This window comes from Thamnophis sirtalis, unplaced genomic scaffold (assembly GCF_051295495.1).
Source record: "Thamnophis sirtalis isolate CommonGarterSnake01/CBP01778 unplaced genomic scaffold, rThaSir2_p1.2 scaffold_14, whole genome shotgun sequence".
NCBI lineage: Eukaryota > Metazoa > Chordata > Lepidosauria > Squamata > Natricidae > Thamnophis > Thamnophis sirtalis.
Genome location: NW_028261394.1, coordinates 10,783,711 through 10,800,215, shown reverse-complemented (window position 1 = coordinate 10,800,215; position 16,505 = coordinate 10,783,711). Strand labels below are relative to the sequence as shown.

General features: G+C 45.7%; 1 protein-coding gene across 2 annotated transcripts in view; it reads left to right on the top strand.

Annotated features, from left to right (window-relative positions):
* Window positions 1-15,809, top strand: part of CRAMP1 (cramped chromatin regulator 1) — a 46,394-nt gene extending 30,585 nt beyond the window's left edge. For both annotated transcript variants that reach the window (XM_087729207.1, XM_087729206.1), the window contains exons 12-21: window positions 1,353-1,534; window positions 3,675-3,749; window positions 5,506-5,587; window positions 6,135-6,239; window positions 7,332-7,510; window positions 9,005-9,085; window positions 11,829-12,060; window positions 12,876-13,040; window positions 14,106-14,251; window positions 15,538-15,809. In XM_087729207.1, coding sequence (XP_087585333.1) covers window positions 1,353-1,534; window positions 3,675-3,749; window positions 5,506-5,587; window positions 6,135-6,239; window positions 7,332-7,510; window positions 9,005-9,085; window positions 11,829-12,060; window positions 12,876-13,040; window positions 14,106-14,251; window positions 15,538-15,702 — 1,412 coding nt within the window. In that variant the 3' untranslated portion in view covers window positions 15,703-15,809. The remainder of the gene's footprint in view (window positions 1-1,352; window positions 1,535-3,674; window positions 3,750-5,505; window positions 5,588-6,134; window positions 6,240-7,331; window positions 7,511-9,004; window positions 9,086-11,828; window positions 12,061-12,875; window positions 13,041-14,105; window positions 14,252-15,537) is intronic.
* The last annotated feature ends 696 nt before the right edge of the window (window positions 15,810-16,505 follow it).

The following is a 16,505-nucleotide window of genomic DNA, read 5'->3' as shown; positions in this document are numbered from 1 at the left end:
CAGTTCTCCGAGAGAAGAACCGAAGAAGCCTTCTTGGATGAGAAGCGAAACGTTTTCAAAGAAATATTAACAAGAAAGCCTTTTGGAAAAGCACCTTTGGGGCGGGGGATCTCCTAGAGCAGTGTTTCTTAACCGTGGCAACTTGAAAAGATGTGTGGACTTCAAATCCCAGAATTCCCCCAGGCAGCTGGAGGAATTCTGGGAGTTGAAGTCCACGCATCTTCAAGTTGCCACAGTTGAGAAACACTGCCTTAGTTAGGGAGGTTGCACTCATTCATTTCTCTGTTTCCTTGTGATGTAATTCACACCTTCCAGATCCATACAGGTTTATGGAAAAACGTCCGAGACTTTTCCGAATAAAAATCCGGCCTTGACTGTCCTTTTCCGTAAATCAACCCTTAATGTCTTTATTGTTTCCTGTTAGGTTTCTGAAATCCTTTAAAACCCTCTTGGTGGCTAGTTAGAACAGAACAGAATTCTTTATTGGCCAAGTGGATAGAATAGAATAGAATAAAATATATGGAATTAGGATAGGATAGAATATATGGAATTAGGATAGGATAGAATTAGAATAGAATAGAATTCTTTATTGGCCAAGTGTGATTGGACACACAAGGAATTTGTCTTTGGTGCATATACTCTCAGTGTACGTAAAAAGACAAAATACATTCGTCACGAATCATAAGGTACAACACTTAATGATAGTCAGAGGGTACAATGAACCAATCAGGAAGCAATCAATATCAATATAAATCGTAAGGATACAAGCAACAAAGTTACAGTCCTGCAGATAGGAACGATGAGAAAACTAATAGTAATAATAATGCAGCCAGTGAATGGCTTGACTGTTGTGGGAATTATTTGTTTAGCAGAATTATGGCGTTCGGGGGAAAATCTGTCCTTGTGTCTAGTTGTTCTGGTGTGCAGTGCCCTATAGCGTCGTTTTGAGGGTAGGAGTTGAAAGAATTTATGCCTAGGATGTGAGGGGTCTGTAGATATTTTCCCAGCCCTCTTTTTGACTCCTGCAGTGTCCAGGTCCTCAATGGAAGACAGGTTGGCGGTAATTGTTTTTTTCTGCAGTTCTGATTATCCTCTGAAATCTTTGTCTGTCTTGTTGGGTTGCAGAACCAAACCAGACAGTTATAGAGGTGCAGATGACAGACTCAATAATTCCTCTGTGGAACAGAATCAGCAGCTCCTCCAGCAGTTTGAACATTCTTGGTTGTGCTTTTTCGATGTTAGGTGTCATTTTAGGTCTTGTCTACTTCCAAGACTTTTCTTAATAAACGTCCTCCGTGGCTTTACCCTTCTCTGTAAATCAATCCTTAATGTCTTTTGTCGTTTCCTGTCAGGTTTCCGAAATCCTTCTAAACCCCTCTTAGTGGCTAGTTCTTCAAGTTCCAGCAACCCTGATGCCGACGGTGGCCTCTTCGCCATTCCCACAACCCTCCCACCCAACAGCAGGCACGGGAAGCTTTTCTTGCAAAACAAAGAAGCCGACCTGAGTTTCCGCCAGTGCTTGGATACCATCAGTGTGAGTGTTAAAATGTGGAAATGTAACATTCGGAGACAACCAACCCAGACTTCCTCGTAGCTGGCAAAGTTAACCCGTTTCCCTGAAAATAAGACCTCCCTGGATAATAAGCCCAATCAGACTTTTGAGCGCATACACTAAAATAAGGCCTCCCCAAAAATAAGGCCTCCCCTAAAATATTTAACCGCATGCGTAGCCGATTCCCGCCATTTCCAGGGGGGACGGGGGAAACAAACCCCACATGCAACTGCCATCCATGCAGAGGCCATTCCCAAAAACCCTAGCTACCATGCCCCTTCTTCTCTTAGTGGCGGTAGGCCCAGTGACGCTAGGAGTGGCAAGAGTGCCAGAAACAGAGAGAGAACTTCTGGCCCTCTCTGGATTAGCTGACCCGTGGGCCGAGTTTAAGGGGCTTCCTGCACCTCGAAAATAATACCTCCCCGAAAATAAGGCCAAGCACTTCTTTCGGGGGGTCAAAAGAAAATAAGACCCTTGTCTTATTTTGGGGGAAACACGGTAAGCAACTATCAGTTCCAGGTCTGAGCCTTGGTCACGCTGTTAAGATTTCATGGCATTTTATGTCCTTTATATGTTATGACTTAACTACTGTGTCGTTGGGAATGAGCCAAAAAAAAAAAATCTCAGATTTACACAAAATTTGGGAAAGAAGGAAGACAGAATTCCAGCCAATGAGGAATCACACTGGCCGCTTCTTCCTCTACTGTTATTTTCCTGTTTTCTCCATCATCAGAACACATTTTGAAGTCCCACTTCTCACTTTCAAGGTTGAACCACACACACTGAAATCAAGTTTGTTTGTTTGTTAAATGTATTTGCCGCCCATCTCCCTGAGGGGTTACTCCCTGCTTTTAGGAGGGAAGAGCCTTTCCACTGTTTCGGAATATCTGATTCTGATGTTTTGCAGCAGAATATGGAGCCAAGGTAGCACCGTGGTTAGAGTGCAGCACTGCAGGCTGCTTCTGCTGACTGCTAGCGGCAGTTCAGCAGTTCAAATCTCACCAGGCTCAAGGTTGACTCAGCCTTCCATCCTTCCGAGGTCGGTAATTGGAAAACCCAGATTGTTGGGGGCAACAGGCTGACTCTGTAAACCGCTTAGAAAGGACTGTAAAGCACTGTGAAGCGGTATATAAGTCTAAGTGCTATTGCTGCATGACCCTGCGACCGTCATAAATATAAGCCAGTTGCCAAGTGTGTGAATTCTGTTCACATTTCAGTGGGGATGCTGCAACGGTTGTAAAGCACTTAGAGAGGGCTGTAAAAAGCACTGCGAAAGCGGTATATAAGTCTTAGCAGCGTTGCTATTACTCTGCTCTTTTTCTTCTACCAAATTAATTGGACACGTTTCATATTCGCTTATATAAATTATGTAGAACAGTGTTTCTCAACCTTGGCCAACTTGAAGTCCGGTGGACTTCAACTCCCAGAATCCCCCAGCCAGCACAGCTGGCTGGGGAATTCTGGGAGTTGAAGTCCACCGGACTTCAAGTTGGCCAAGGTTGAGAAACACTGATGTAGAACCACAGAATCTTTGCCACAAGAGACGCGAAATCAATGTGGGGGACACCTTAGTCCTGAGCTTCTGGAAGTTCCCTTCATGCAACAAGCCAAGCATCAGTGATCTTTTTTCTTTTTTTTTTGGTGTAAATATGTTTTATTTTCCATTTCATTTCGTACAGTCACATATATACTGTGCATAACCGGGGCCATATAACATTAAACAATAAACACAGCCATCCCTCTTGTCAACAATACCCCCCGAAATACAAACCCAATATACCACTTCGACCCTCCATACACCTCTTTCTTTCGCCCCCCTCCAACTTTCCTTCTTCCCTCCAACATTCCCCTCTACCCTACTTCCCCTCCCCCTCTATCACTCCTCTCTCCCGATACACTCCCTCCCTTCCTTCTCGCCCTCCCTCCCATCCTCTCTCCCACCCTCTCTACCCCTCTTTCTTCTATCCCTCTACTCCTCCCTTTCGGTGTATTTCTACTATCTATCAATATATTCAGCTTGTCCTATTTTTACACTAGAATTAAAGAGCAACAGTATACAAGTGCATCAGTGGTCTTGTTAGAGTATCAGAATGCTGTGTCATGAACTGCTGTTTCTCTTTAGATGCAATCGGATTTTTTCTTGCCAAAGCCAAGAAAATTACGCAGCAGGCACCTGCGGAAGCCGCTGGTTGTACAGGTAAGACAGAAGGCTAATTGAAATACATCCTTCACTCGATTGACCAATGGGTTCTTTTGGCTTATTTGGGGGCGTTATTGTTAACTTACGGCACGCGATGGCTCAGTAGCTGAGACGCTGAGCTTGTCAGTCAGAAAGATCGGCAGTTCAGTGGTTCCAATCCCTAGTGCCACGTAAGGCACTAGGCGCAGTGGTTAGGGTGCAGTACTGCAGGCCACTTCAGCTGACTGTTATCTGCACTTCAGCGGTTCAAATCTCACCGGCTCAGGGTTGACTCAGCCTTCCATCCTTCCGAGGTGGGTGAAATGAGGACCCGGATTGTTGTTGGGGGCAATATGCTGACTCTGTAAACCGCTTAGAGAGGGCTGAAACCCTATGAAGCAGTATATAAGTCTAACTGCTACTAGTCCCAGCTTCTGCCAACCTAGCAGTTGGAAAGCACGTAAAAAATGCAAGTAGAAAAATAGGGACCGCCTTTGGTGGGAAGGGAAGAGCGTTCCATGCGCCTTTGGCGCTGAGTCACGCCGGACACATGACCACTGAGATGTCTTTGGACAGCGCTGGTTCTTCGGCTGTGAAATGGAGATGAGCACTGCCCCCTAGAGTCGGGAACGACTAGCACCTATGTGCGAAGGGAACCTTTACCTTATTGTTAACTTGCTTTTCTCCCCGTCCGTTTGGACAGAAGGTCCTACTTTGGAGGTCCTAACCTCCTGCTTAGGTTGTTCCCTGCTTTGTCTTGAGCAAGCAGAGGCTGTTAACAAGGCCTGTCAGCATGAGTGGGAAGCAGCTTTCATAATTTCAGTTAGACTCTGAAAAAGCAGTCACAAATTGCATCTCTTTGTGATGTGGAATGAATCAGGCTTGAATACACAATGAGAATTCTTTTAAGGTATAGACATTTGATTCCCAAGTTGTATCCCAAGAAGGATTTCTGATTTTCCCACACTGTTAAAAAGATGGACAATTTTTAGCCATATGAACTATCTTTCCTGGGAAGAAAAGGAATAGGAGAAAGAGTAATTTTGTACAGATATTAGTTCCGGTTTATTGCCAGCATATATAGTCCTCAGCACATAAACCCCCAAAGGATATAGCTGTCCATATCAAATCAAACTTCTCCGACCTTTAACTTAGCTGGATGCAATATGATAGCGGTCACCAACTGGTGGGCCACGAGAAAATGTTTGGTGGCCCACAGAAATTTTTTTTTTTATATTGCACTAAATCAGAGGCCCACAGTCTGTCAAGATAGTTCATAATTATCGACTATTATCAGGCTTGGAGGGTGGCAAGGCCAATATTTTTCAGACACCGCAATACTTGGCAAGAATGCAGGAATGAACTAATTGTCTCCTGCAAACACCCCTCCCCTTTCACTCCTCTTTTATTCCCTATGGGAGGGGGCATTCACCATCCCCCTGTGGCCTTACTCCCAAGTCGACCTCTGTTCTTTAGCTGTTCCCTTTGTCTGGCAACTCTGTGCACACTGGGAACAGGCTCCAGCTGTTCCTCTGCCTCACTGATGTCTGACTCTGAAGGCAGCTGATAACTGGCATACGGCCCTGGCCCCCTCTCTGCCTCCGACACAGAGCCCTCCTCAGAGCCTTCCCCAGACTCCAGGAATGGCTCATGTTCCTCCCCAACCTCCTCACTGTCCGAATCTGCTGCCAGCTCTGCTGGCCACTAGCGGGCCACAATACATTGGAGATCTTTTATTTTTCTTTTAAAATTATATCTCACTTTCTTCTCACAGAGAACACTGCTTCCAAGACCTTCCGAAAAACCTTCCCAGCACGTTTGTTCCTTTTCCATCTTATCGAACTCCTCCATAACAGGTGAGCTGCTCAACCATGTTTATAATCTGAGCAATATGTTTCACACTGAACTGGCGAACGGAACCTCTCTGTTGGAGGCGAGGGTGTGCCGTTATTCATTGTGGGAAGGTTGGTTCGCCGCCTTCATTTTGTCTTGCCGAGGGAGGCTGGGGACCAGTTCGCCGCCCCGCACTACCTGCTCTAGCCGCTGTCCGTCGCCCCCCTCCTTCTCCCCGAAATTGCCTGGCGACGCCATATAGCTGGGCTCCCTGTATTACCTCGACCTTGAGAGCCTCTGGAAGCTGCGGCTGCGGTCGCTGGCAAGATACGAGGCGGGCTTTCTCCATACTGGCAGCAGCCTTTGTACCTCGCCGATTTGAATCTCCCATCCCCGCTATTGGTCCCCGCGGGGGCCATTTTGGTCATTTTCCTCCCCAAAAACTAAGGGGCGTCTTATACTCTGAAAAATACGGTAACTCCCAAGTGCCTTTTTAAAAATGGTTTTCAAATTTGGTGTGCTTTTAATCATTCCGGCTGTTCTTGATTGTATTCCCTTTTTTTTTTTAAGGAAGAGGATCTTTTCGGCCCATCCAGTCTTCGCTGACTAAAGCTGCCGTATCGCGCCCTATAGTTCCCAAGATCCTTCCAGCTCAAGCCACCACTCGTCTGTCCAGTAAGTCTCCTTTGCCAAAAAAAGTCCAGGCACAGGGAGGTGGAGGTAGGGTTAGGTTTCCATGGGGAAATCCCATTGGGGGCGGGGGGGGATTACCCTTTGAGTTAGGATTAGGTCTCCATGAATTCAGAGAGCAATGTGGAAATCGCCAGTGGATTTGTAGCGCGTGGATATGCTTAGGAGGGTGCTGACTTGTTGAGCCCATCCTAGCTACGTTCCTAGGCAAAATACATGAGAAAATCCCATTGGGGGGCAAACCCACTTACGGTTAGGCTTAGCTCTCCATGAATTTGGGGAGCAAAATGGGCATCGCCCACAGATTCGGTGTGCATAGATATGCTTAGGAGGGTGCTGACTTTTTGAGCCCATCCTATCTATGTTCCCAGGCAAAATACATGGGAAAATCCTATGGGGGGTGGTGGGCAAATCCCTTTAGGGTCAGGCTTAGCTCTCCATGAATTCAGAGAGCGAAATGGACATCGTCAATGGATTTGTAGCGCATAAGTATGCTTAGGGGCAGTCCTTGACTTTTTGTACCTGTCTTATCTCCCAGTTATTACTAGCTCTGCAGTAACCGTTTCTATCTTCCCCCATGATTAGTTTTTGAAGTGCCGATTATCTCCAGGGTCCTGGCGGTCTCGAAATCCTTTTAAAAAAAGATCCTATTGACCTGGTTTAATAATTCAGGTGATATCAGGACCCTGGAGATTTTAAATAAGGTGAAGATAATGAAGCAATGGAAAATCTTAGCTTTTTGAGAGAGAGAGAGAGGTCATTTTCATTCAGTCATTGTCTCATTTGAGTTACCGCTGTGATGAAAAAGTAACGGTTCCTATTTTTCTACGTGCTTTCTAGCATTTTTATGTGGTTTCAAACTGATAAGTTGGCAGAAGCTGGGAAAAGTAACAGGAGCTCACTCCGTTATGCAGCGCTAGGGATTCGAACTGCTGAACTGCCAACCTTTTTGATCCACAAGTTCAGTGCCTTAGCCACTGAGCCACGGCGTCGCTGTTACCTCAACTTTAGTGTTTCGCTAAAAACTTTCGTTTCAGGAAAATGCCCTTTCTCACATTTGCTGTTTTCTGTCCAAAGGCGCGATTGATTTGGCGGCTAAATCAGCCGGTATTATCCCCGGCAATCCATTGCCACTGCTGGGGACCGAAGGCTTGCCAAGCGTTTCCCCGCTCTCACCAGAGGCAGTAACTACCGTGGTTGGAGGTCAAGACTCCACAGTGGCACGTCAGAATGGAGGCTCCATAGCAACAGTCGCGGTCAGTTTTCAGCTTTGCTATAAATTTTCTCTTCTTTTATAACCAACTTTATCCAGTTCTAATAAAGGGTTAGACATCTATGGCAACTTTACGGCCTGGGGACTTTAACTCCCAGAATTCCAAAGCCAGCATGGCTGTTTGGCTGGCTCAGGAATTCTGGGAGTTGAAGTCCACAGGTCATTTAAGTTACCATAGTTACCCACCACCTGTTCTTATAGGATGTTGCTTTGGACCAATTAGACGTCAGGCTTGAAAAACCGAGAAAGGCACATTGTGATTCTTCCGAGCAGATTTTATTGTTCTTGACTTACAGACTGAATCTTGCCAAACTGAAGCAGACTACTTCCTGCATGCATATATTCTTGGAACTAATGAGGAGGAGCTGTCTTCACTCTCTTTCTCTCACACATAATATCTGGGCTGAATTTTGCCTCCTATTCCTCTGAAATGTGCCCCCGCCCTCTTGGAAATCCAACCCTCTATATTGCATCCCATTAGACTCCTCCAGACAACCTAAACTCCTTAAAAATCTTGACCTTCTATGCTCTGCATTTTCACCCTACCTCACAGCCCCAGCTTTTCAGAAATCGCCTCTCTACCTCAGTCCAGACTGACACCACATCTAATATCTTAGACATTAGTTGTACCTAGTGAGATAGTTGTTCCTGCTCTCTGTAACAAAAGAGAAGGGCTCCCAGGCCAGCTAGCCATGATAGCTAATGGAGATGCTAGTTCTGGTTTCCCTGAATCTTATTCAGTATCTATTGTGGCCCGCCAGCAGAGCTGGCAGCAGTTTCAGACAGGGAGGAGGTTGGGGAGGAACATCTGGGGAAGGCTCTGATGAGGGCTCTGCATCGGAGGCAGAGAGGGGGCCAGGGCCGTCTGACAGTTATCAGCTGCCCTTGGAGTCAGACATCAGTGAGGCAGAAGAACAGCTGGAGCCTGTTCCCAGTGTGCGCATGCGCAGAGCTGCCAGACGAAGGGAGCAGCTAAAGAACAGGTGTCGACTTGGGAGTAAGGCCACAGGTGGACGATGAATGGCTTCTCCCAGAGGAAATAAAAGAGGAGCGAAAGGGGAGTGGAGTTTGCAGGAGACAATTAGTTCGCTTCATTGTTTCATGACTCTCCGAGACTCTTGGCCAAGTTTTGCAAAGATCGGCCTGGCAGCTCTCCAAGCCAGAAAAGGTCTGTGACCGTAAATCCTCCCTCGAAAGATTTTGCTGGAGGTGAATGAGCAGAATTCACAGTCAATTAATAAAAGGGTTTTTTTTGTCAGGACAAGGAGTTTGCTTCATGCTCTCGGGAAACCTTGGTCAGAACAGTATCTTCCCTTTTTCTTTTCTTTTCCCATTTATTGCTTAGATTTACTTCCCTTCTTTTCTTTGGAAACTCCTTGACAGTAGCAGGGGAGGCATAATAATAATGCATTAATGTTCCATCATTTCAGTGTCTCTCTTCCAGCGATTTGGCTCAAGCAGTCTTTCTTGATTCCAGGGTACAAGCCATGAATGTCGGGTTCCTTTCCTTGGTCTACCATCCCAGTCTGAGCAGGAAGCCATTCCTGATGGCTTCCAGGTAAAGTATATTGAACTAATAATTACTTACACTTCAGAACTTAATGGATACTAACACCGTAGTTTTGATTAAGGTGGATGTGTGTAAAACCGGTACTGTATTTTTCAGAGTATAAGACGCACTTTTCCCCCCTAAAAGAAGGTGAAAATTTGGGTGCGTCTTATACACTGAATGCAGCCCCACCGGCTCCCACCCTTTGGCCTCTGCCTCCCAGCAATTTGCCTCTTTGCAGCAAACGTGGCTTGTGGAGTCTTTAATAAGCTATACCAATCCCTGCAGCCTGAAACAGCTATTACACAACTATTATATAAACTGCAGATATTTTTCCCTTGCTTTCCTCCACAAAATCTAGGTGCCTCTTATATTCAGAGCATCTTATACTCCGAAAAATACAGCATTTGAGCTGATTGCAGCCTATTTTTAGACAGAGCTATTTTGGGAACTCTTTCATCCCCAAATAAAGAAGATGACATGATAGCAGTGTTTGAGGAGCTGCCACAAAGAAGGGGTGTGTGTCAAATTATCCTCCAAAGGACCACAGGTCAGGAGAAGAAACAATGGTTGGAAAGTGATGAAGGAGAGAAGCAACCTGGAATTAAGAAGAAACTTCCTAACAGTAATGCTTGTGGGCGTCCTATCACTGGAAGTTTTTTCGGAGACTGGACGGTCGCTTGTCTGAGATCGTATAGATCAGTGATGGCGAACCTTCTTGGCACCGTGTCAAAAAAAGGAACGTCCACGTGTGCGCGCATCAGGCCCGCCACCCTGAAGAGGAGCTGCCCAGGACACATGCGTGGATCCGAAAATGCCCTTCCAGTTCGGATACTGGCGCACATGCTCAGGCGACAATCCGTTGGCAAGCAAGCTCAGGCAGGAAAACAAGACCAGCTCTACCAGTTTCCGGCACTGCCGCAGGGACAAAGGCCCGTTGGTTGTCGCATGCACATGCGTGCCAGAAACCCAGAAAAGAAACGGGTGCCAGGCAACATGGCTCCGCATGCCATTTCGGGCATGTGTGCCTTAGGTTCGCCATCACGGGTATAGGTTCTGCTTGAGCACGGGGCTGGAGTAGAAGCTCTCCCAAGGTCCCTTCCAGCTCTACTCTGTTCTAAGATTGGCGAGGCACTCGTCTGAATGTTGTGTGAACCTTTAAAGCCTGTTCTTAGATACCCAAACTTTTTTCTCTCTCCGCAATCTATGAATCCATGACCAACGCTAGTCCTTGTAAACACTGATACGCTCCTCGTGGCAGAGAAGCAAGAAAAAAACAAACCTTGCTTGCTAGATCAAAATGTGAGGCTCAAAGATTGCAAGAAGGCAATTGTGAACAGCAAGTTAAAGGTTCCCCTCGCATATATGAGCTAGTCGTTCCGGACTCTAGGGGGCGGTGCTCATCTCCGTTTCAAAGGCCAAGAGCCAGCCCTGTCTGAAGACGTCTCCATGGTCATGTGGCCGGTATGACTAAACACCAAAGGCGCACGGAACGTTGTTACCTTCCCACCAAAGATGGTCCCTATTTTTCTACTTGTATTTTTTACATGCTTTCGAACTGCTAGGTTGGCAGAAGTTGGGACAGGGAACAGGAGCTCACTCCGTTATGTGGCACTAGGGATTCGAACCGCCAAACTGCCGACCTTTCTGATCAACAAGCTCAGCGTCTTAGCCACTGAGCCACCACGTTCCTTGTGAATTGCAAACGAAGTGGGGGGGAAATACCATCTTGTTGTGAACTTGCTGGCATCCTGTAGTCTAGGCTAAATTTTTGCAATGTTTGCAAGTTACTAGAATGTGGATCCGTTTCTAGAATTACCAATCCCATAGATTTAATTGCTGAGAATTCAGATCAATAAAATCGATAAATCTGAAAGGCACCCATGTTTTATCTTCTCTCGAAATGAATACTCCAGCATCTAATATGGATGCGTTTCATATATATAGGCTTTGTTGCCCTGAATGATCCGCAGCAGTTCTGCAGGAGGCTCTTGAAATAAATGTTTCCTTGGATAACCCCTATTAAACGAGATACTTGTATAAACCTAGCCGTGAGCTTGATCCTTGGGGGAATCTGATTTTAACCTTGCTAGATACTGTTCTCCAGATCCTAACTTTGGGGACAGCTGTGAACTTGGTTATAGGTCACCTGTAAAGGGGAGAAATCATCCATTTCTCGGGGGCTGAAAGGAGCAACAGGGATGGGGGGATTGTAAGCAAAATTTTCAACCACTTCAGGGAGATGATACCAAACTAGAGATGGAATAGATCTGTGATGGTGGCACACAGAACCATCTCTCCGGGCACGCGAGCTGTTGCCCGTTGCTCTTCCCGGTTATGGCGTGCCAGCCAGCTGGTTTTCAGGAGAGCAGCTGCCTGGTGCACATATGCATGCCAGGAAGATAATCTTCCAGTTTCCAGTGCATGCATGTGTGCTGGCTACCTGCTCTTCTGGCACATACCGGAAAGCGGAAGTTCATCTTCCCAGCGTGCACAAGCGTACTGGGCGGCTGCTCTTCCAGTTTCTGATGCTCCCGCGCGCTCCCGTTTTGGCCCTCGATGCCGAAAAGATTTGCCAACACTGGAATAGACGGTTGCATCCAATGTAAGGTGGCTTTCTGTATTCAAGCATGGGTGTAGGGTTGCAACAACCTGACAAGGTTCTCGGTCTTCTGCGCGGCATAAAAGCTTTAGAAAATGACATGTTGTTGCTGTTACTGTTGTTACTATTACCGTTTGCTTGCTACCCCAGGGAACACCGGTCCTCTCTCTGCCAGAGCTGCCTAAAACGTCTCTCCAGAACGGTCTCTCCTCTCCACTCCCCTCTTCCGAGGCATCCAGCACCCGCCTGTCTCCTCCCAATGTCTCCGCTCTCCTTGACATCTCTCTCCCTGGGCCCCCCGAGGATGTTCTGTCTCAGGGAGAACCAGCCACTCAAATCAGCGACTCCATCATTGAAATAGCCATTAGCTCTGGCCAATATGGTAAGGGGGAAAGAGGAGGCATTGAATGAATGAATGAATGAAAGAAAGAAAGAAAGAAAGAAAGAAAGAAAGAAAGAAAGAAAGAAAGAAAGAAAGAAAGAAAGAAAGAAAAAGAAATAGTTCGCTCTGGCCAATATGGTAAGGGAGAAAGAGAGGAGGCATTGAATGAAGGAAGGAAGGGAGAAAGAAAGAAAGAGAAGAAAGAAAGAAAGAAATAGTTAGCTCTGGCCAATACGGTAAGGGAGAAAGAGAAGAGGCATAAAAGAAATAGAGAGAGAGAGAAAGAAAGAAAGAAAGAAAAATAAAATTTTAACTGCCCAATAATACTGTAAGGGAGAAAGAGAAGAGGCATAAAAAGAAAGAAGGAAGGAAAGAAGGAAAAGAAAGAAATGGCAGTTACCTCTGGCCAATACAATAAGGGAGAAAGAGAGGAGACATAAAAAGAAAGAAGGAAAAAGAAAGGAAGGAAGGAAAAGAAAGAAAGAAATGGCAATTACCTCTAGCCAATACCGTAAGGGAGAAAGAGAGGAGGGATAAAATGAATGAATGAAAGAAAGAAATAGCAATTAGCTCTGGCTAATATGGTAAGAGAGAAAGAGAAGAGGCATAAAATGAATGAATGAATGAATGAAGAGATGTCAAAGATTAGCTGTTCAAAAGATTGCCGTAGGTGTGGTTCAGCAATGGTGTTGTTTTTTTACCTTGATAATGCTCAAACCACGAGTGGTTTTTGAAAGCAACACTTGTGACTTTCCAAAAAGGCGGGTTGCCTATTTTACACCCTTCAGTAAAAAGAAAAAAAATTCCATTTACAGGTGAGAATGTTTCCCTGTCCCCAGCCAAGCTGAACGGCAGCGATAATTCCAAAAGTCTTCCGTCTCCGTCCTGCAGCCCCCAGCAGAGCTGGATCGCTTCGCCCAGCCACGATCCACAGTGGTATCCCAACGACTCCACCGACTCTTCGCTCAGCAGCTTATTTTGTGAGTGCAGCCCAAAACGTCTCCCAGGGTCCGGGGTGGTTGATAGGACCAAGCTCGTCCCTTTCTTTTGCCCCTTAGCCTGTCTGTTGCCAAAACCCAGCTGAGAGATGTCCATTGAGCAAGTAGGAGACCAACCATACTTTTTTTTTTAACTGAGTGCAGCTACAACCCCTTTAATCAGCAACATTTATTCCACCATTATCCCTTCTCATTTGCTTTTTTTCTTTCCCTTTGTCCCACAAAAAAATTAAAATCATTGGGAAGATCTTTTTTTTTTCTCACTATAAATAGTCCGAGAATTAACCAACCACAATTTGGGACCAGAAATTTCTGTTGCTAAGCAAGGTGGCTGTTAATGGGAATCCTGGCAAATTTTACAACTGTTTTTGCCCCAATTGCTAGGTGCATTGCTGCAGAGAATAGGGAATGGGAATGAATAGAATTAAAATAGAATAGAAAGAGTAGAATAGAATTAAGAATAGAATAGAAAGAATAGAATTAAGAATAAGAATAGCATAGGGGATGGGAATGAATAGAATAGAATAAAGAATAGAATAAAGAATAGAATAAAGAATAAGAATAGAATAGGGAATGGGAATGAATAGAATAGAATTAAGAATAGAATAGAAAGAGTAGAATAGAATTAAGAATAATAGAATAGGGAATGGGAATGAATAGAATAGAATAGAATTAAGAATAATAGAATAGGGAATGGGAATGAATAGAATTAAGAATAATAGAATAGGGAATGAATAGAATAGAATTAAGAATAAGAATAGAATATAGAATAGAATTAAGAATAGAACAGAACAGAATAGGTCCTTTTTCCCACCACCCCGAGTATCATTATAACTTTTGAACGGTTGCTAACTGAATGGTTGTAAATTGAGGACTACCTGTAGTGCTTTGATCCTAGTTGGGAAAACAACTTGTTACAATGAACACAAGTTGAGTACGGCCTCTTGCCAAAAAGGGGACTTTTTCTGAGGACATCACTGGGCTTTCTACCTTTGATGCAGAAGACAAGAGATCCCTGCCTGACATCTTCATCCTTCTGTTTTACAGCCAGTTTCCTTTCTCCGGAAAAGGGCCGGAAAATGCTGCCCACCTCAGTGGGCAATCCAAGCAGCACCTCCTTGTTGGGGCCCAGTCTGCTGGATGGGAATTCACGGGATTCTTTTGTCTCTCGGTCCATGGCGGATGTTGCTGAGGTACGACATACCTTTTTTCTGGGCGAGATGCTACGGAGCTTTTGGCTGGGGTGATAGCAGAGAGAGAGAGAGAGAGAGAGTTCAGGATGCCGATGAAGGTGCTGACCTAAGGAGGAAGGAGACCATGAATTCCAGGTCTGGGTTTGGCAGAAAAGCTGGCTGGTTGATTTTGGGTCAATCTCTCAGAGCCCAGTCCCCTGAAGGGCGGTTGTTGTGGTGCAAAATAGGAGGTGGGGTATTAGGGAGGGATGGAAGAGGGGAGGAAGAAAGAGAGAGGGAAGGGAGGAAGAGGGGAGGAAGAAAGAGAGAGAGAAGGGAGGAAGGAAGAGGGGAGGAAGAAAGAAAGAGGGGAGGAAGGAAGGAAAATCTAGCAGGAAGGAAGGAAGCCACTGTGGCGCAGTGGTTAAAATGCAGTACTGCAGGCTACTTCTGCTGACTACTGGCTGCCTGCAATTTGGCAGTTCAAATCCCACCAGTCTCAAGGTGGACTCAGCTTTCCATCCTTCCGAGGTGGGTAAAATGAGGAGCCAGATTGTTGGGGGCAAGAGGCTGACTCTATAAAACCGCTCTAGAGGAGGGCTGTAAAGCACTGTGAAGCGGTATATAAACCTAAGTGCTACTGCCATTGCTAAGGGGTGTGAAGCAAACAAGGAAGGAAGGGAAGGAATCCAACAGAAGGGAGGAAGAGGGTAGAGCAAACAAGGAAGAAAGGAATCTTATCAGGAAGGAGAGAGGCAGGAAGGAAGGAGTGTGGAGCAAACAAAGGAAGGAATTTAGCAGGAAGGAAGGAGACATAGACAAGACACACGAAGCCCACACATGTGATGTTCTGCATCTCTACTCCCACCCCCAGCAATCCTTCTCCTGCCACCATTCCCAAATGTTGTGCAGCTATTGGCTAGTCAATCTCAGAGCTCACACTCATGATAAGTGGTGTGCCTTTGAGCATATTCTTAGAATCTTAGAGTACAGCTGGAAGGGACCTTGGAGGTCTTCTACTCCAGACCCCTGATCAAGCAGGAGAACTTATACCACTTAAGACAAATGGCTGTCCAGTCTCTTCCTAAAAACTCCTGTGATGGAGCACCCACAACTTCTAGAGGCAAGCTTGTTCCACTGGTTAATTGTCCTCACGGTTAGGAAGTGTCTCCATAAGTTCAGGTTGGCTTCTCTCCTTGATCAGTTTCCAAGCATGATATTCTAAACCTCAGCTAAGGTCAAAAGAAAGCTGGAAGGCCGAGAATCCAACCGCCTCTTTTCTTCCCCCTTCTTCTGTTCCTTCGCAGGTGGTCGATTCCCAGCTGGCCTGCATGATGAACGAGAACAGCATTGATTACATCTCTCGGTTCAATGACCTTGCCCAGGAGCTCTCCATCCCTGAGCCGACCCGCCGAGAGATTCTCTTTGACGGAGGGAGTGGCGGTCCCCCCATCGGCGACCTTTCTCAGTGAATGCCTCCCACCAGCGGGCTGGTGGGCGCCGTTGAATTGGTCATAACGTGGAGGAATGACGTCATAGCTATGCAGCGGATTGGGTTTTTAATTTTTTGGGTTTGTTTTTTTAAAAATCATTGTCCTGGCGGGAGCATGCCTGAGAAGAAGAGAGAGAGGTTTTCTCTTCGACCTTCTACGGTTCCTGGAAAGTGCAATAGGCTGGGAACAAGACAGTGTGGAGCAGTATTATAGGAAGTGACGTGTGTAAGCTGGTGACCAGCAACGTTTACAAAGGCAGCTCCGGGTTTTAAGGTCTGAGCAAGAAACCCCACAAACGACATTCTTAGATGTCGTCGGGGTATCCACACATAAGCTGAAAGTTGGGGGTAAATAGTGGTCTGTTTTTATTAAGTTTTCCTCTTTCTTTTCTTTTTTTAAGAACTTTCTCTCCAGATCTGTTACGCTTGTCTTGTTGGCAAGTCATTTGAGCTGGTATTCCTGGCACTTTCTTGCCCCAATAGCAGCTGAATTCCACGAGGCTTTTAACAGAATTCTTTCATCCTTTCTCTATAGTCATTAACATTCCAGCAGGAAAAATGCAATGCCTGTTCCTGTTCCATCTTTAAAAATTAGGATAATGTCAGTGGAAATCTTGGAAGGACACAAAACCTATCTTGCTTCTTTTTAACATCCTTCCCCATGGTTAAAAAGAAGACAGCTATCCCCTAAGGGCTTCCATTTTTCCTAGCATGCTGGCTGGGGGAATTCTGGGAGTTAAAGTCCACACATCTTCAACCAGATCTTCAACTTTGTGGCTCTTT